The 20,861-nt window shown below is 34.1% G+C and overlaps 1 protein-coding gene across 3 annotated transcripts; it reads right to left on the bottom strand.

Annotated features, from left to right (window-relative positions):
- Positions 1–4,852: 4,852 nt before the first annotated feature.
- LOC149224393 (uncharacterized) lies at positions 4,853–20,586 on the bottom strand. 3 transcript variants are annotated; one of them, XM_089386106.1, is made up of 7 exons: positions 19,972–20,586; positions 7,017–7,830; positions 5,889–6,137; positions 5,678–5,788; positions 5,517–5,573; positions 5,182–5,422; positions 4,853–5,075 (listed from the first exon to the last, which is right to left on the bottom strand). In XM_089386106.1, the coding sequence occupies exons 1-7, from the start codon at positions 20,226–20,228 to the stop codon at positions 5,062–5,064; spliced, it is 1,743 nt and encodes a 580-aa protein (XP_089242232.1). In that variant the 5' UTR covers positions 20,229–20,586; the 3' UTR covers positions 4,853–5,061. The 3 variants fall into 3 exon arrangements, with proteins under 3 accessions (XP_089242232.1, XP_089242231.1, XP_089242233.1); XM_089386105.1 differs by lacking the exon at positions 19,972–20,586 and adding an exon at positions 10,483–11,106; XM_089386107.1 differs by lacking the exons at positions 4,853–5,075; positions 19,972–20,586 and adding an exon at positions 10,483–11,120 and having other exon boundaries at positions 5,309–5,422; positions 5,517–5,569.
- Between the last annotated feature and the right edge of the window lie 275 nt (positions 20,587–20,861).

Here is a 20,861-nt window from a genome sequence, read left to right as displayed (position 1 = left end):
ATATGTATACTCTGGTTTATTTCTCCTACTTATTGATTACGAACAAGTTATTTCAACATATAAATATCGAAATAAACACAATACAGTCTCAACCATCTACAGATCAACAACTGAAAGAAATAACAAACACACAAGTGACACCGTTATTTGTCGGCAACTCGTCCTCAGAAAAACCCAACTTGGGAAAACCAGTGCAACAATTCTGAGGGTTATTTATTATGCAGTATATCCTTGAGTACAACTGGGAGCCAAACTAGCTCACCCAACAGAGAATAATCCGACAGTAATACCTCTCTATTCAGAAGCAGATATTCAGAAAATCTGCCCCACGAAAACCTCTCTAACACACTCTGAAGCTCAACATCAGCCCAGAACCCCATGCGTCAGCCCTTTGAGGCATTGCATAGCCTCTACGACCCTCTGCGTCACTCCTGCAGCCTCTGCGTGGATGGCGCAAACTCTTCTGAGCTTTGCACAATCCCTGCTAGCTCTGCGTGGTTCTCTCTGGCTCAACGTCTGCCTCTCTCTACATCTGCGCTGGTCTCTCGACACTATATCTGCCTCTATGTCTCGTAGTTGCTGCCCCTTGCTACAACTGATCACTGATTCAACTTTTCTTAACAAACCCCACTCTAGAAAATCGAATGACTAATCAATTTGGTGTATCTTCCAACTGACCCTCAAGCCTCTTCTTCTACTTTTCCTATTGGTCCTTCAACGACCGAGATTAAATCTCTAATCAACGACTAAGATTAGATTTGGCTTGATCCTTATCCTTTGGAACCTTCTAATCCAATTTTATATTAATACCCATTAATATTTTATTTTTCCTAAGTTTAGAGTTAGGAACTCCAATAAAAATATTAATTATTTTAATATCTCCTTAACCGGGTAGAATCTGCCCAAACCATTTCTGGGTCTTGAAGATCTCATGCGCTTTAGCCTCTCCACCAATTTTCATGGATAGAGCACATCCGATGCTACGCCAAATCAACACTAGGTGATGAATGTGTATCTGTTACATGGCCATGATCCCTCCTTAATGCTAGTATAAACATGATAGCATCGACGCATAAGACTCATCCTATCACGCAACATGCCTGTCCAGAGTTCCATGAGCCTAGGATTTTCCCTGATGTCTCGAGATGTCGCAAGGCAAACTCCCGCCTCAACCAAAAGTCTAAAGAGTTGGTTGCCCAACTCCATCGCAAATCTAATATCGATTGTAAAAAAATGCATTCAGACATCTAATTGAAAAAAAATATAATCTATATTGTCTACGAAAAAAATATAAAAAATGAGTGGCAAGGGTAAGTTTCTCTATAATTCTCAATGACAAATTGAATTTGATAAACCATAGAATTTAAGCAACTAAACTGTATACTCTCCTCCAAAGCTTTTAGCTACATCATTTCCGATCATAACCCTTAGTATACTAGATGATTCTAAAAATACAATTTAAGTTAAATATGATTCTAATAATACAATTTAGCAATTAGCTCTTAGAACTTTTCTCTCACACTCAAAATTAATTTATTTATACAAAAGAATATTATAGAACTTATCTCCGATCACAATCATTCAACCCCAATCATTCAAGTTAAACTATAATTAGGGCCCTTAATAGTATAATTAATCATTATCGAGATGTCCTATTGATTACTAAAACCATGAAAATAGGACCCTGAGAAAGACATCAATCCCATAACTCATGAATACAAGTAAAGGTGTTTGGTTATGAGTCAGGGTGACTTGTGCATTGACCAGGTAATCATACCTGTAATGAATACAAGTAAAGGTGTTTGGTTATGAGTCATGGTGACTTGTGCATCGACCAGGTAATCATCCCTGTAATTGGCATGGAATAATAGATGAGATATTGGAGAACCAAACTAAGGTGCTAAGGATGATGAGGACCAGAAAATTAATTCGAGAATCATTCGTTGTGTCTACATGAGTTGATGGGATATCAAGGCGACTCGGGTGACCATCCATATAACACGGATTACTATTTGAATTTGGAGTGATGAATACATATACGGATAAGCTTGAGAAATAATAAGAATTATAATTTAGTTTTGGAGTATTGAATACATAGGGATAAACCCTAAGGATTAGGGAAATACCATAGCTAGAACACGGGTGGTAATGGTAACACATGTAGAGCTTGGTAGAGCTTAGTAAAATGCATGGCACACAATTTATCGAGGGAGGATGGAGGAAATCAAGGGAAAGAAATGATGGACGGAGAAAAAGAAGAGGATGATGCGTTAAGCATGGGATTTAAAAGTTGAGGAAGCAATTGAATACTTTGAACAAATATTAATTATACGTCATAAATAACTCCAAAAGTTTAACATCAAATATTAATTACACATCATAAATAACTCCAAAAGTTTAACATCAAACAACATCAAACTTTAGTGTAGCTTAATAGAAGGAAGTCTAAGAGCAAGGAAATCAAGCATATCCAACCAATTTTGTGCAACTTGCTCAAAACATGGTAGTATTAAATGATTTTTTTTGTTAGTTAGGCAATATAAGTTTTAAAATGACTAATATGTCTAATCTGTAGCTTGAGTACCTGCGACTCAAAGGTACTAAGCAATCAAATCCCCGAGGGATCACACCAGACCTAAGCCACACCATCCTTTAATATAGATGGATTTTCGCCCAGAATTAATGACAAAATTACATTAACATAACACCTTATCATCACTTACTTTACACTCCATAAACTCTCAATTAAAAATTTGATCGATGATTAAGATTTTATCAACTCAATATAAATATATCTTAGATATATTCACATTCCTATTATATTTATATAAATATAAATAATATAAATATAATTAAAACATAATAGTAAACCAAAAAAAATCCAAATGCACAAAACAATTTTAACTTTTAAATCATATTAGATGAAAATTGAATATACTCTGTATATGCTTCTGCACAATTTTATTAATATAATTTAACAAATTATTAAAAAGATGTTGACAATGATTGTAAAAAAAAAATGATAGTTTAACAATTACTATAAACAAAATTTATGATATGTCTACAATCAAATTATTTTATGCTAGGATAATGTCTCCCTTCCTTCTGGTTCTTTGTATCAAGAAGTTGGTTGTAAAAAGGAATACATTCAAAGCAGACCAAAAAGGTTTATTGCCATTCAAATTGGGTATAATAAGGTTTACATGCTTTTTCTGAAGTATTAACCAGTCATGTTGGAAGATCTGATAAGTTGTTAGGTATATTTTGGAATATTTTGAATCACGAATCTTCATGCAGGGTATATAAATGTAAATTTTGGAATACGATTAGTTATGTTTACGTATACAAACTGTAAATTTTGAAATAGAGATTAGAGATTGTTAGGTATATTTTGAAATTTGATTAGCAAAATATTTTAAAATTTTATTTTCTGAAATTTGATTAGTAAAATATTTTAAAATTTGATTGGTCATGTAAATGGTAAATTTTGAAAATATTGGTCATGTAAATGGTAAATTTTGAAAATATTTTAAAATTTGATTGGTCAGAAATATGGCAAATTTTGAAAATATTTTAAAATTTTATTGGTCAGAAATATTACTTTTATATAAACTAAATTTAAAATATTTTTTAAAATTTGATTGTTCAGCGATTATTAAGCTTTTAGATTTTTAAAATAAGTTAAAATTTCTAATAAAAAATAAAAAAATCAAAATATTGTTAAAATCTTTCTTCAAAAATCAAAATCAAAATAAAAATAAAATAAAAAATAAGTTGAAATTTTTAATAAAAAAAAAAAAATATTATTAAAATCTTTCCTCAAAAATCAAAATCAAAATAAAAATAAAATAAAAAATAAATTAAATTTATAATAAAAATTATCTTAACCCTAATCCCATCCCATTGAGAAATATTAATATGGGATATTAATCTAATCCCATCCCATTTAGAAATATTAATATGGGATGGGAAATATTAATATGGGATATTAATCTAATCCCATCCCATACCCATTTAGAAATATTAATATGGGATATTAATCCCATCCCATATTAATATGGGATATTAATATGATGGTATTTAGAAATATTAATATTTCTAGAATTTAAATAAAGCCCATCCAATTTCAAAATATTATTGAAATCTCTTCAAAATCTGAAATAGAAATAAACATAATCCTAATCCTAAGACTCAATTAAACAAATTAAAACGAAGTGAAAAGATAATGATAATCCCAAAAAAAACCTAGATTTAAGAGAACCAGAGCATGTATGCAGAGGATGTCAGAGGTGAGATGAAACTTTCCTTAACGATGAAACCCCCAACCAATGGACAGGGCTGGGCACCATGGGACCTCAACCGGGTATGCACAATCATCATAATCTAAGAAAACTCCATTGGCTCCCCAGCGAGAAGGATAGATCACGTTATAACCATAATGGCCTAGACCGGGAAATCTCCAATCAACTGATAACTCTGAGATTTTGTACGTTCCTACACGTGTTGTTGAAATCTTTATCAATCATTTATACTAAACCCTATTTTGTTTTTTTCAAATGAGGGGGGTAGTCCCTCACTAAACCCTATTTCGTTGCCTGTGAAAATTCCCGGACAAAGTGGAATATGAAATTAAATTAAATGATTAGTTTTCAATGGTTTAATATTGCTCCCTACCTTTAAATACTTCTGGAAATTTTGGTACATCAATTCGTTCAAATTTTATTTATTTCAATGAAAAAATTGTAAACTAAAATTACTTATTTTAAGATTGATTTTTGCATACTTGGGAGAAAATTGAATGGTCGTTAAATTTTAAGGTTAGCACAGAGTTGATCAGATCAGAAGACAAAAGGAATAGAGCAATAAGTCCAACATGCGAAACTATGAGAGAGGGTCAAATTTTACAGATCATTCATCTCTTTGTTCTGTCCGAATCATACATTCCAATTGATTCATCTTCTTCAATTTCAATTTCAATTGCTCATACATTCCAAAGGATTCATCTTCAATTTCAATTTCAATTGAAGAGCAGCGCTCCTTGAGAGCCACCATTGGAGATTACTAATTTTTCGACCCTGTCAACAAATACATGTAAAATGTCAAAATTTGCAGCAAAAATCTAATGCTAATGAGAGGGACCTTTACAAATTTTCGCACGTAGCAAATGGATTCGATGTTTACATGCAATTGGCTGTTGGGATTGCGATTTGCCAACTTTGGCCTCCAATTCTGCTACCAGTCTCTCCTCTGTAAATGATGTGGCTTCTGCTAACCTGTTCCCTCCTCCTTTATTAATATTGTTAGAAACTGTTGAAGATTCTTCATTAGAAAACAACGGGGGATTTAGCTGTGTTGGATACAGTTCTTCAAGCAGCTTGGGATCTGGATTAAGCGACCGGAACAACTTCAAACCAAAGCGTCCCTTTTATAACCATAAAAAATATAAGCAGCTAACCAACTTCCATGCATGAATACAATTTAAACTGATAGATAACATGAAGAAGAGTTGTGAATACCTTTGGTGTTATGAGCTTGCAAGCCAAACCATCAATTGCCATGACGGCAAGAACTGTCTGTCACATAAAAATCATGAATAAATAACCAAGGCTTTAATGCTGGACTATCTGAAAAAGTATTGAGTATATGTGGAAGAATATTGAAATTTATCTGTAATTACCTGCATGTAAGCTTCAATAAGGTCGTCCAGTCCTATGCCTACACGGTTAAAATCTCTGCTATCCATTAACAATAGTCTCTCTGTCTCAATCCCCCAAGACCCATCTGGATTCTGTGAATGACATGAATGTTTAACCAGAGATCATCAAACAACGCAAACCAATAGAAAATGAAGAAAATTGGGTGTAGTACAGATGATAATTAGGCCTTACCTTGATGGATAAATTGGTTCCCAGCATATCCCAGGAAGGGGTTCGTCCTTGATCATCGAGTATTTCAGCCAAAGGGAGACGAGCTCTACGTCCATATATAGCAACTGGGAAGAACCCTTCGGGTGAAGATCCGACCATCATTCTCAGGTCTGCAGCATATATGTTTCCTTTGAGATTTGGTATAGTGCCCACATGATACAGTCTCCCATGACGAGACACAGAGCTCCACCCATTGTTCCCTATCAATGCCTGCATATGGTAACCACCCAAATAAGATTTCATGAACCATTATATTTGCCATTACCTACACAAATATCTATAGAAAAGCCACCCATATATCAACCCACCAATCCATCAATCTTACTAGCGATGAACCATTGTGTTTGCCATCACCTACCTGTCAGAGAGAGAACCACAAAACACCCATTGCCTATGGATGACTACGTAGAAGCCAGGCACAAATATTACATAGAGGCGCCGCACAAATATATCGATCCAGTAGGCAATCAACTGTTATGTTTGCATCTCACAACCCAGTAGCCAATCAACTGTTATGTGTACCATTATCTCACAGGCCGCAAACATATAAATCCGACTACCAATCAACAATTATGTTTACTAATATGCATATAGTGATATAGTATTATCCATATAGATGGTCACAAACCTATCAATCTAATTATTGATATATTTGTCATTGTTTTTACCATTCCTATCCATAAATTTGTCATTGGTTTTAATATTCCAATCCATATAGATGTCCAGAGATGTCAACATAGATAATGACAAATATATCAATCAAAGATGGGTAGATAGATAATGACAAATATATCAATCTAATTACGAGTCATTATACTTGCCATTGTTTTTTTCATTGAAATAATACATATAGTATTACTATATCCATATATTTGTCATATAGATTCTCGATTCTTATTGTTATATTGCCAGTCTATTGCTATTGGGATTTTTTTCAAGCCTAGTTCAAGAATTAAAAAAAAAAACTACTGGACCGATTATGATCTGTATTTTACGGTCTAATATGCTCCTAAAGTTCATAATTTTGGCTAGCTTAAGAGTGTGTGTTAGTATGGCATTACAAATTAATAGTTAAACCAGAACATTTACCTGAACAATGAAGCGGTCGTAACGGTGATGGAGGTCCATGAAATCTCCCAATTCTCTTTCGCTGGTAATGGTCCAGACCCCTTGTCCGGCATGAGCATAAGGCACCTTAACCACCGCCAGCCCGCCCATTCTCCGCACCCAGAGCGGGATCTCCGGTTTGGCGACGTCCCAGATAGTTTCCGGCGTATATATGCACAGACCGGACGGTTCAATCTCCGCGTTAAAAAGATCATAAGCCTTGGCCGCCAGCATTTTGTTCCGCCCCCCGGCGAGGCAAGCCAGCACCGGATTAAAAACTAAGGTCCGAGTTATGGGGGGAATCCGAGACCACGGCCTTTGCGTGACGTATCGGACGGCGGCCCTCATCGGTTCCCAGGCGTCCGTACGCTCTGACCCGTCGCCGTCGAAATCATTAGCATCTTGATTCCTCCTCGTACGGATCTCCAGAACGCCGTTGTCTTTGACTCTGAACTTGGGATTCAGATCATCTACGTAACAGGGCGTCAAGAAAACGGTCTCGGCCGCGAGATCCGCCAGGACAGCCGCGTAACCGGAGGCCTCCATTCGATTCTTGTCGTAAAGCACGGCCAATTTTCCCTCCGGCAGCGGGTTCCCGTTGTATGAATTGGCCAGCAGGTGAGGCATGAAGGATTTTTCCAGTAGAGTCCGGTAGCCGGCGTGCTCCATCTCCTCGTTTGCCAGAGGCATCGATTTCTGGCCCGACGGACAGGAGTTGGTCTCCACCACCACCATGCGCTTCTGCCCGCGGTCCGTTGTAGTTAAGAACAGGTCTGCGCCGGCCCATTGAAAATACCTGCATGTATTTTTCACAATTCAAATGCATTAGAGACCACTTAATTCAATTCACTAACAGCAATCAATCTGCACCCACCAAGGACCAATTTCAATTTCAATGGAAGCAGATGGTAATGTCATAGATGCAGCGTCTATTGCTTCAGATTCAAAGGAGCTAACAGATGCAGAATCCAGATGAAGTGTAACCATGTTTTAAGTGTAATATATATATATTCTGGTAGGTCTACTGTTTACACCTTGAAAGCAAGATGTGATACATTCATAAATTCATCTCAACATATTTTTTTAAAATGAAAATTAGCATAAATTCATTTTAATTTCACATAGTTTGCTGGCATCTTTAAAGTTTACCTGGTATGCTAACATATCTCTCCTGAGTAGTTTGGAGTACTTAATTTAATAGATGTAAGTGCCATGGTACAGCAAATTAAATAAACTATTAATACTTAATAGATCTATCCTAGGTTTGGATTATTTAACTTTAGCTATAAAAGTAGATATCGATACTTGATGTATTTAGCTAGCTATTAAACGAGCTGTATTTAGCTATTAAACTAGCTATTGATACTTGATATATTTAGCTATTAAACCAGCTATTGCTACTTGATATATTTAGCTGTTAAACCAGCTATTGATACTTGAGACATCTATGCATGCCCCGTTTTGGAGTATTTAGCTTTTTAAAATGTACAACACAATTTTGGTTTGAAATAACTTAGCTATTGATACTTGATGTATTTAGCTATTAAACCAGCTATTGATACTTCAAAGATCTATGCATGCTCGGTTTTGTAGTATTTAGCTTTTTCAAATCTACAACACAACTTTGGTTTGAAATGACTTAGATTAATATATATGAGTGCAAAAGTACAACAAACTCATTATGACCAAAATTTGTAGGCTTGAAATGACTTAGATTAATATATATGAGTGCAAAAGTACAACAAACTCATTATGACTAAAATTTGTAGTATTTAGCTTTGACTAAAATTTGTACAACACAATTTTGGTTTGGTTTGAAATGACTTATAGATTAATAAGTATGAGTGTAAAAGTACAACAAACTCATTATGACTAAAATTTGAAGTGAAAAGAAATTTAAATTCTACTTGGTTTGAAATAACTTAAGCTTAAGCCTAGCTTAATGCACATGAGTGCAAAAGTGCAACAAACTCATTATGACAAAAGAAATTTAAAATCCACTTGGTTTGAAGTGACAATGAAATTTAAAATTTACTTGGTTTGAAGTGGCAATGAAATTTAAAACTTACTTATCCTTGTTTTGAAGTGGCAAATTTATTGAAAGTTTACTTAGTCCTTAATAGACCTATATTTATCCTTTGTTTTGAGTACTTGTCTTAATAGATATAAATGCAATAGTACAATAAATTAATTGTGAATGAAATCTGAAGGGGCAAAAAAAGTGTAGGCTTAGTAAATTGAAGCGGGGACTATGTATGGAAAGTAGAACTGGTAAAAAAAGATATTCAAGCGTAGCATATTGAAAACTAAGAGTACTCTACTTAACAGATATAAGTGAATCCAATTCATCTTAACCTAAAAGCTAATAAGTTAATAAATCAAACCTAGCCTAATCGAAGGTTAGTACTTAATAAGAGGTCCATCCTTGGTTTGGAGTACTTAGCCCTTAAGAGACATATCCTTATCCTTTGTTTTGAGTACTTGTCTTAATAGATATAAATGCAATAGTACAATAAATTAATTGTGAATGAAATCTGAAGGGACAAAAAAAGTGTAGGCTTAGTAAATTGAAGCGAGGACTATGTATGGAAAGTAGAACTGGTAAAAAAAGATATTCAAGCGTAGCATATTGAAAACTAAGAGTACTCTACTTCAACAGATATAAGTGAATCCAATTCATCTTAACCTAAAAGTTAATAACTTAATAAATCAAACCTAACCTAATCGAAGGTTAGTACTTAACAAGAGGTCCATCCTTGGTTTGGAGTACTTAGTTGAGAGATCTGGATCTAAGTGCTTCGCTTAATATATTCATTTTTAATTTGGAGTAATCTAGAAGATTGGACCAATGTTTAATAAATCTCGATTTAAGTGCTTAGCTTAATATATAGTCTGGAGTAATCTAAGGGCCGACATAGCCTAAGAGATGAACTAATGTTGTTTAACAGTTGACAAATTTCAAGTTAAGTGGCCTTTAACAGACCTGTTAATTAGGCTTCTGTTGAGAGGGCCTGTGGCTCTGTTCTGTGTTAAGAGGGGTATATGTGCCCTCCTCCAATTCCAATTCCCTGGCTAATTTTCCTTGTGGATCTAGATTCTAGACTGATAATAAAACATTGAAATTTAATATGCACAACCCAATCCCTAAAAAATCCAAATAAATCCGACTGATAATAAAACATTGAAATTTAATATGCACAACCCAATCCCTAAAAAATCCAAATAAATCCGATTTGGATTTCTTGCGCCTATTACGGTTTCAACTGTAACATAGTTATTACATTTATTGCATACCATTTATGAGTGTCTTCAATTAGTTAATGTTTTACTAGGGGTACTTTTAGAATCCCATTAACTGTTTGTGAGGCCTGAAAAATCATAATAATTCTTTCTCAATCTTAAGAAAAATCTTGTAATTAACATATAAAAACAGACAAAACCAATATACCGAGTATGGTTTTTAAGAACTGCGGCCACCGCGGCGGGATCTGCTTCAGGATGCAGGTGACAGAACCTCTTGCCTATGCGCTCGTTCCCCAGGTTGAGAAAAGCTCGTACTAATGGATGAATCTGTGCGTTGAGAACCCGGGGATAAAAATGCTCAGACGCCTCGAACGAGCCCGGCTCTATGGTCTCCACTTCTCGGCCGTTGCACCTGCCCGGTGAATATAATGGCGGGAGGTGCTCCTCGCTCTGGCCAGCCATAACAAATAACGCTATGCTAGACGACCCCAGATGGCATCATCTGAGAAGTACGTTCGGTTTCTACAGGATAATGGGTCAAACAAAACTACTCTGATCAAAATCTCTGCACAGTTTTCCGATGGGAACTGGATTGAGTCTCCGTATATTCTCCATTGTTGAACATATCAGAGAAGAATGAATCTTTGTAAGCCAAACCTAAATATGAAAAGTACAAATGCTTAACCAAAGTATGTGACACTTGCCATGAACGTGTCGACTGGTGTCAACAAATGGCCATGGGTTTAAAAGCGTTGTGCTGAGACGACTTAAGAATGATGATAACAGAAGAGCTTGAGGATAATTTTTTAAGGAACAAGACACTGTCGGCTGGATCACTTTGGAATCCTGCATCCTCTCCAGTGTACCCATGCCATCTGCGCTGTGATTGTATTCAACGCATTAACTTCGGCATTCTGCGCCCTATCCAGCGTGTTGTCATTATCAATAACGTTGTTATTCATTAAGGAACAAGACACTGTCGGCTGGATCACTTTGGAATCCTGCATCCTCTCCAGTGTACCCATGCCATCTGCGCTGTGATTGTATTCAACGCATTAACTTCGGCATTCTGCGCCCTATCCAGCGTGTTGTCATTATCAATAACGTTGTTATTCATTAAGGAACAACACACTGTCGGCTGGATCACTTTGGAATCCTGCATCCTCTCCATGCCATCTGCGCTGTGATTGTATTCAACGCATTAACTTCGGCATTCTGCGCCCTATCCAGCGTGTTGTCATTATCAATAACGTTGTTATTCATTAAGGAACAAGACACTGTCGGCTGGATCACTTTGGAATCCTGCATCCTCTCCAGTGTACCCATGCCATCTGCGCGGTATTCAACGCATTAACTTCGGCAGTCTGCGCCCTATCCAGCGTGTTGTCATTATCAATAACGTTGTTATTCATTAAGGAACAACACACTGTCGGCTGGATCACTTTGGAATCCTGCATCCTCTCCAGTGTACCCATGCCATCTGCGCTGTAATTGTATTCAACGCATTAATTTTTTTTTCTCTGTTAATTTAGTTTAACTTAAACCATTTCTAATTCTAATATTAATTTTTTCTATAATTCAAATTTGACGTAAAGAATAAGAATCTATCTAATTAATATTATTATATTATTTTGTTGTTTCATTTAAGCTTTTCTTATTTAACTTAACCATTCATAACTACCTAAATTAAATTTATTTAATTAAATTTTGACTCTTATCAATTTTTTGAATTATTATTAATTTACCAATTGACTTGAAGTCATTCTTTATGGTTTCAACTCTTATTATTTATAATCAATGATCTCTTCATCCTCGTCCTCCCAAATGACTATATTCTAATTCCCACTCTATTTAATTCAGTCCAACACTCTTCTCATCATAAGAAAAACCTAATGTCTTTAAAGATGGGTGAAGCCTTCACTAGAAAAGTCTTCTTCCCTTGGCATACTAGCAATAACACACAACTTTCCATAAAGTTTCATCTACATCGTGTTAATGGCTTTGAAAATCTACATTCTAATATATAGTTTATTTTTTATTTAATATAAAGTTAACAAATAATATAGATATATTAAATTAATATAAGTTTATTTTAAACATAGAGTTATTATTTAACTATGCTTAAATTAATATAAGTTTATTTCAAACATAGAGTTATTATTTAACTATGCCAATTTGGGTGCGCTTCCAAACTTCCTTGTTTCTTTTTGGCATCATTAAGTGTCTGAAGAAATAGGTAATACTCTAGGCAAATTAAATTTGGCATCATTAAGTGTCTGAAGAAATAGGTAATACTCTAGGCAAATTAAAAAAAATAGACCTTGGAAGAACAGATAATGGGCACTTTACATTTTCTAGGCAATGTGTGGAGATTGATCTTACCAAAGGGCTCCCAGATGATATAAACCTAAAACACCACAACTTCTACTAGTCTCAAGTCGACATTTTAATTTTGTGAATGTGTTCAAACTAGACATTTACATAATTCATGTCCACAAGAAAAGAAAAATCCAAGGAAGAAAAAGAGGAAGTCTACTAGAACAAAAAGATGGTAGTTCCCATAACATCGCAGTTCTGAGGATGAAGAATAGGAAAACATGGAAATTCAACCCAAAAAAGAAAGAGGTGAATATTACAGCGAACAAGAAGACAAACAGATTGGGTCGTTGCGTTTTTTCCAGGTATAGACTCCCCTCATCAACAGGGAATGCATTTAGAGGCCTTTCCAACGTTAGATGGGAAAGGAGGTACCGAAAGAGCTCATGTTTTAGAGAGCTTGGATTCTGACAAAGATATCCCTCAAACGGGACAAGGTTTGGCTTTGGGAAAGGAGGTACCGAAAGAGCTCATGTTTTAGAGAGCTTGGATTCTGACAAGTCCTTCAAACGGGACAAGGTTTGGCTTTGGAAAAAAATAAAAGACGAATGCTTATTTTCAATCATAGCTTTCTTTCCTTTTTTGTTTCTTTTTTGTTTTTTTTTCATGGCTCATTCTGTGGGGTTCATTGTGATTTTCTAAAACTTCTTATGATACTTCCTTGTTTTTTTTGCACACTCATGTACTTTTTTGTCTCTATTATGCATAGACACTTTGTTTTTTTTTGCACACTCATGTACTTTTTTGTCTCTATTATGCATACACACTTTGTGTGTCTACAAAATGTAAATTTTATATCATTAATAACAATTACCATTTTTTTTAATAAAAATATTTAAGATGGTTGGATACAATGGTGGAAAGCCAGGAGTTTTTCATCCTTGGTTAAGGTGCAATTCCCACAAAGGTTTAGCATAGACGTCAAGTCACCTTGAGATAGTGGTTGGACACAAGAGAGACGATATTGATTACGTGTCTAATGCACATATAAGTGGATCAAATCTCACCTCTTTGTCTTTTAAATAAGTCAATTAGATGTGTTTCCAATGGTTTAGAGAAATGTTGTTATCTACCCCAACCAGATTCAATTTGCGCATGTGGCATGTTGAGGTCATAATGAGTATATAATTGTAATGACTTTGAGTCTTGACAAATATTATTATCATAGAAGCGTTTTGATGCTTGATTGATGTCTATCAATATTTACCATTTAATTTATATAATTACCCTAATAAATAAATAATAAAATATATATAGTAAAGAAAATAAAATAATAATAATAAATACTAATTATGACTAAAAATAAATAAATAATAAAAAATATAACAAAGAATATATATATATATATATAAAGAAAGAATAATTAAAAATAAATAAATAATAAAAAATATAACAAAGAATATATATATATATATATATATAAAAACAAAGAATAAAAAAATAATAGAAGCGTTAATAAAAAATTCAAAAATTCTAATAATTAATGTGATAAAAATAGTTAATTTTTAAATAAGTATGTCATTTAATTTCTGTTTGGGGTAGTTCAATTGGCAATCGCTGTGGAAATGAAGTCTCACCTAATTGAAAGTCTCCAGTTCAAATCTTGTGCTATCCCCAATTGGAGTGAGAAATTAGACATGGTGAAAATGAAAAATCTAGTGTCGAAATGGTCTCTGTCGGAGAACTGTGGATCAGGAGCTTCGGTGAATGCTCCCGTTTTAGGAAACATCTATGCTTTTGAGGAGGGAGGGGGAGGTTGCTTTGCTTTGTTGGATGGCTGCAGTGGTGCTTTTTTATATCTTGACTCGGAGGCGACGAGGGGAGTGTTATCTGGTGGATTACAGTTGTTACAGACTGCTCGAGGACCGAAAGATAAACATTGAGGCCTGCATATATTTCAGTGTGTCAGCATCGAGCCCCAGGTGGAAGATCACATGGACTTGTAGTGGAAGGTCTATCTCTGCTCCAGGTTTGGAAGAAGAAATGATCGTCGCTCGCTTTATCTTCAACGAAGACTACATTGCAATGCTGAAGGAGGTGTTGGTGGAGATGGAGGAATGCTCCACGATTGTTCTGGACGATTTGTTCGCCAAGACCAATGTCAAGAGCTTCAATATTTCTGGAATGGGTTGCATCACCAACTTGATAGTCGTCGGCATGGCGAAGGATCTCTTCAAGATCTTCCATGACTCATATGCTCTCATTATTGGCATCGAGAACAAGATGGTCAATGCCAATTACAACGACAGTGATAAGGTGATGATGATGCTCACGAATTTTTTGTTCAGAGCTGGGGAAACATCGTGCTTCTGTCGAACAAAGCCAGAGACGCAGCGCGTGCAAAGATGATGTAGATTGAATTTTTTCAACGTTGTCACACTTTTTATACTAATATCTAGGTGATATTTCTGAATATAGGAAGCCTATTTGATGTGGTGCTCCTATTAATATAGGAAGCATATTTGATGTGGTGCTTATATTATAACTTAGTTTGAGAATTTCAAGAAAAAAAAAGGATGATGGTACATATTGAGTATAATCTCTTTCCCAAATCGATAATCTCAACAATGTTTGAGAACTTAAATGGACACATAAAAATTCTTGTTAGAAGCATTATAACATAGCTCGACGTCAAACAAGCTTTCAAAATGGTAGGCTATAATGGCCACCTTACTTAAGTACTGCACATACTGCACATATAGTAAAATTAAGATGTAACAAATTCAATTACAAAATATTATTTTAGCTATGGGATATGTGGAACTAGGGTATATAAAAAGACTTATATTAAGTATAATAAAGTTTTTATTAGCACTAGGTATTCAAGAAAATAGTTAATTTTGGAAAGGATAAAGGGGGAGTGGGGATGTGATTGGTGTGAAAAGCGGGGAATGATTTCCCTAAAATAAAATTTTGAGATTAGAAGCAATGCAAGGGGCTAGCCATTCCAAAAGAAACTTCACGTCGTTTTGTGGATTAGCAAGAATGCCATCTTGTGTAATGAGAAAGCTAGCAAGAATGCCATCTTGTGTAATGAGAAAGCCGTTTTGTGGATTAGCAAGAATGCCATCTTGTGTAATGAGAAAGCTAGCAAGAATGCCATCTTGTGTAATGAGAAAGCCAATATAGCAAACAAATTTTGGGTTATAAGAATATTTTTATCTTTTATGAGGTCAATATGTCATCAATACATATGATACATATGATGATACATATGATGAAACAACTATCTTAATTTAGAATAATCGTATCATAATTTGAGGAGGTGCATAAAAGGTGACAGGATTATTTGTTTCCAAAAGACATATGACAACTATCTTAATTTAGAATAATCGTATCATAATTTGAGGAGGTGCATAAAAGGTGACAGGATCATTTGTTTCGAAAAGACATATGACAACTATCTTAATTTAGAATAATCGTATCATAATTTGAGGAGGTGCATAAAAGGTGACAGGATCATTTGTTTCGAAAAGACATATGACAACTATCTTAATTTAGAATAATCGTATCATAATTTGAGGAGGTGCATAAAAGGTGACAGGATCATTTGTTTCCAAAAGACATATGATACATATGATGAAACAACTATCTTAATTTAGAATAATCGTATCATAATTTGAGGAGGTGCATAAAAGGTGACAGGATCATTTGTTTCCAAAAGACATAAGTAGTCACTCAAAACTACAAATTAAGGCAGTGTCACTTTTGGCCACGTACATATGATAATAGCTAGCTTAGAGAGCTAGCTTGAGCTAGCTTAGTAAAATAGAAAGCACCATCAAAATGATCCAACAAGGATCCAACAAATCCTTGTGTAGAGATAAAATAATGATTTTTAATAGTGATTTATTGAGTGTTTTCTATTAATTACTAGCATCAATTTACACTATTTCTTGGAAATGAAAAATTTACACTATTTCTTGGAAATGAAAAATCTACACTATTTCTTGGAAATGAAAAAAAAACCATAGTAATGGAAGCAGATGGTAATGTCATAGATGCAGCGTCTATTGCTTCAGATTCAAAGGAGCTAACAGATGCAGAATCCAGATTCAAAGGAGCTAACAGATGCAGAATCCAGATGAAGTGTAACCATGTTTTAAGTGTTATATATATATATATATATATATATATATATATATATATATTCTGGTAGGTCTACTGTTTACACCTTGAAAGCAAGATGTGATACATTCACAAATTACATATTTTTTTAAAATTAAAATTAGCATAAATTCATTTTAATTTCACATAGTTTGCTGGCATCTTTAAAGTTTACCTGCTATGCTAACATATCTCTCCTGAGTAGTTTGGAGTACTTAATTTAATAGATGGAAGTGCCATGGTACAGCAAATTAAATAAACTATTAATACTTAATAGATCTATCCTAGGTTTGGATTATTTAACATTTAACTTTAGATAAACTATTAATACTTAATAGATCTATCCTAGGTTTGGATTATTTAACTTTAGCTATAAAAGTAGATATCGATACTTGATGTATTTAGCTAGCTATTAAACGAGCTGTATTTAGCTATTAAACCAGCTATTGCTACTTGATATATTTAGCTGTTAAACCAGCTATTGATACTTGAGACATCTATGCATGCTCGGTTTTGGAGTATTTAGCTTTTTAAAATGTACAACACAATTTTGGTTTGAAATAACTTAGCTATTGATACTTGATGTATTAAACCAGCTATTGATACTTGAGACATCTATGCATGCTCTGTTTTGTAATATTTAGCTTTTTAAAATGTACAACACAATTTTGGTTTGAAATATATTGATACTTGATGTATTTAGCTATTAAACCAGCTATTGATACTTGAGACATGGTTTGAAATGACTTAGATTAATATATATGAGTGCAAAAGTACAACAAACTCATTATGACCAAAATTTGTAGGTTTGAAATGACTTAGATTAATATATATGAGTGCAAAAGTACAACAAACTCATTATGACTCAAATTTGTAGTATTTAGCTTTGACTAAAATTTGTACAACACAATTTTGGTTTGGTTTGAAATGACTTATTAACAATTTTGGTTTGGTTTGGTTTGGTTTGAAATGACTTATTAACAATTTTGGTTTGGTTTGAAGTTTGAAATGACTTAGATTAATATATATGAGTGCAAAAGTACAACAAACTCATTATGACTCAAATTTGTAGTATTTAGCTTTGACTAAAATTTGTACAACACAATTTTGGTTTGGTTTGAAATGACTTATTAACAATTTTGGTTTGGTTTGGTTTGAAGTTTGAAATGACTTAGATTAATATATATGAGTGCAAAAGTACAACAAACTCATTATGACTCAAATTTGTAGTATTTAGCTTTGACTAAAATTTGTACAACACAATTTTGGTTTGGTTTGAAATGACTTATTAACAATTTTGGTTTGGTTTGGTTTGGTTTGAAATGACTTATTAACAATTTTGGTTTGGTTTGGTTTGGTTTGAAATGACTTATTAACAATTTTGGTTTGGTTTGGTTTGGTTTGAAATGACTTATTAACAATTTTGGTTTGGTTTGGTTTGGTTTGAAATGAATTATTAACAATTTTGGTTTGGTTTGAAATGACTTATAGATTGATAAGTATGAGTGTAAAAGTACAACAAACTCATTATGACTAAAATTTGAAGTGACAAAAGAAATTTAAATTCTACTTGGTTTGAAATAACTTAAGCTACAAAAGAAATTTAAAATCCACTTGGTTTGAAGTGGCAATGAAATTTAAAATTTAATGCATATGAGTGCAAAAGTACAACAAACTCATTATGACAAAAGAAATTTAAAATCCACTTGGTTTGAAGTGGCAATGAAATTTAAAATTTACTTGGTTTGAAGTGGCAATGAAATTTAAAATTTACTTATCCTTGTTTTGAAGTGGCAAATTTATTGAAAGTTTACTTAGCCCTTAATAGACCTATACTTATCCTTTGTTTTGAGTACTTGTCTTAATAGATATAAATGCAATAGTACAATAAATTAATTGTGAATTGTTTTGAGTACTTGTCTTAATAGATATAAATGCAATAGTACAATAAATTAATTGTGAATGAAATCTGAAGGGGCGAAAAAAGTGCAGGCTTAGTAAATTGAAGCGGGGACTATGTATGGAAAGTAGAACTGGTAAAAAAAGATATTCAAGCGTAGCATATTGAAAACTAAGAGTACTCTACTTCAACAGATATAAGTGAATCCAATTCATCTTAACCTAAAGTTAATAAATCAAACCTAGCCTAATCGAAGGTTAGTACTTAATAAGAGGTCCATCCTTGGTTTGGGGTACTTAGCCCTTAAGAGACATATCCTTATCCTTTGTTTTGAGTACTTGTCTTAATAAATATAAATGCAATAGTACAATAAACTAATTGTGAATGAAATCTGAAGGGGCCAAAAAAGTGTAGGCTTAGTAGATTGAAGCGGGGACTATGTATGGAAAGTAGAACTGGTAAAAAAAGATATTCAAGCGTAGCATATTGGAAACTAAGAGTACTCTACTTCAACAGATATAAGTGAATCCAATTCATCTTAACCTAAAAGTTAATAACTTAATAAATCAAACCAAGCCTAATCGAAGGTTAGGTTAGTACTTAATAAGAGGTCCATCCTTGGTTTGGAGTACTTAGTTGAGAGATCTAGATCTAAGTGCTTCGCTTAATATATTCATTTTTAATTTGGAGTAATCTAAAAGATTGGACCAATGTTTAATGAATCTCGATTTAAGTGCTTAGCGTAATATATAGTCTGCAGTAATCTAAGGGCCGACATAGCCTAAGAGATGAACTAATGTTGTTTAACAGTTGACAAATTTCAAGTTAAGTGGCCTTTAACAGACCCGTTAATTAGGCTTCTGTTAAGAGGGCCTGTGGCTCTGTTCTGTGTTAAGAGGGGTATATATGCCCTCCTCCAATTCCAATTCCCTGGCTAATTTTCCTTATGGATCTAGATTCTAGACTGATAATAAAACATTGAAATTTAATAAGCACAACCCAATTCCTAAAAAATCCAAATAAATCCGACTGATAATAAAACATTGAAATTTAATATGCACAACCCAACCCCTAAAAAATCCAAATAAATCCGATTTGGATTTCGTGCGCCTATTACGGTTTCAACTGCAACATAGTTATTACATTTATTGCATACCATTTATGAGTGTCTTTAATTAGTTAATGTTTTCCTAGGGGTACTTTTAGAATCCCATTAACTGTTTGTGAGGCCTGAGAAATCATAATAATTCTTTCTCAATCTTAAGAAAACTCTTGTAATTAACATATAAAAAACAGACAAAACCAATATACCGAGTATGGTTTTTAAGAACTGCGGCCACCTCGGCGGGATCTGCTTCAGGATGCAGGTGACAGAACCTCTTGCCTATGCGCTCGTTCCCCAGATTGAGAAAAGCTCGCACCAATGGATGAATCTGTGCGTTGAGAACCCGGGGATAAAAATGCTCAGACGCCTCGAACGAGCCCGGCTCTATGGTCTCCACTTCTCGGTCGTTGCACCTGCCCGGTGAATATAATGGCGGGAGGTGCTCCTCGCTCTGGCCAGCCATAACAAATAACGCTATGCTAGACGACCCACAGATGGCATCATCTGGGAAGTACGTTCGGTTTCTACAGGATAATGGGTCAAACAAAACTACTCTGATCAAAATCTCTGCACAGTTTTCCGATGGGAACTGGACTGAGTCTCCGTATATTCTCCATTGTTGAACATATCAGAGAAGAATGAATCTTTGTAAGCCAAACCTAAATATGAAAAGTACAAATGCTTAACCAAAGTATGTGACACTTGCCATGAACGTGTCGACTGGTGTCAACAAATGGCCATGGGTTTAAAAGCGTTGTGCTGAGACGACTCTAAGGTCTGAATGTGTTTCTCGTAGAGCTGGAAGAATGGTATTTTTTACAATTGAATGTGATAAGTCCGGATAAGGCTAGGTATTCTGATTTGATGTAGCTGCGGAAGGTAGTATGAAGAAAATGCCACTTATATATATATATATTTATATTTTCAGTTGAATTTTAATTTTAATTTATTTCAAAAGATACTATATTTAATTTTAGATTCAAATTTTAATAATGACTATATATTATTATTACAATCTTTCCCATATATATATATAAAATAATTTTTTCACATATATATTATTACATTTAATATATATCTTATAATAAGTAAAATT

This window comes from Pinus tabuliformis, chromosome Q (genome assembly GCF_031772625.1).
Source record: "Pinus tabuliformis cultivar Carrire ecotype Pingquan chromosome Q, CPIR1, whole genome shotgun sequence".
Classification (NCBI taxonomy): Eukaryota; Viridiplantae; Streptophyta; class Pinopsida; order Pinales; family Pinaceae; genus Pinus; species Pinus tabuliformis.
The sequence above is the reverse complement of the archived record's forward strand: the minus strand, read 5'-3'. Positions and strand labels throughout refer to the sequence as shown.

Bases quoted from the DNA above. Each gene is read 5' to 3' on its own strand.
- LOC149224393 (XM_089386106.1), bottom strand. From the start codon at position 20,228: ATGGCTGGCCAGAGCGAGGAGCACCTCCCGCCATTATATTCACCGGGC. The intron at 5,574-5,677 runs GTAATTACAGAT...TTTATGTGACAG, and splicing joins TTATTGAAGCTTACATGCAG to ACAGTTCTTGCCGTCATGGC. The intron at 5,423-5,516 runs GTATTCACAACT...TGGTTATAAAAG, and splicing joins GCAAGCTCATAACACCAAAG to GGACGCTTTGGTTTGAAGTT.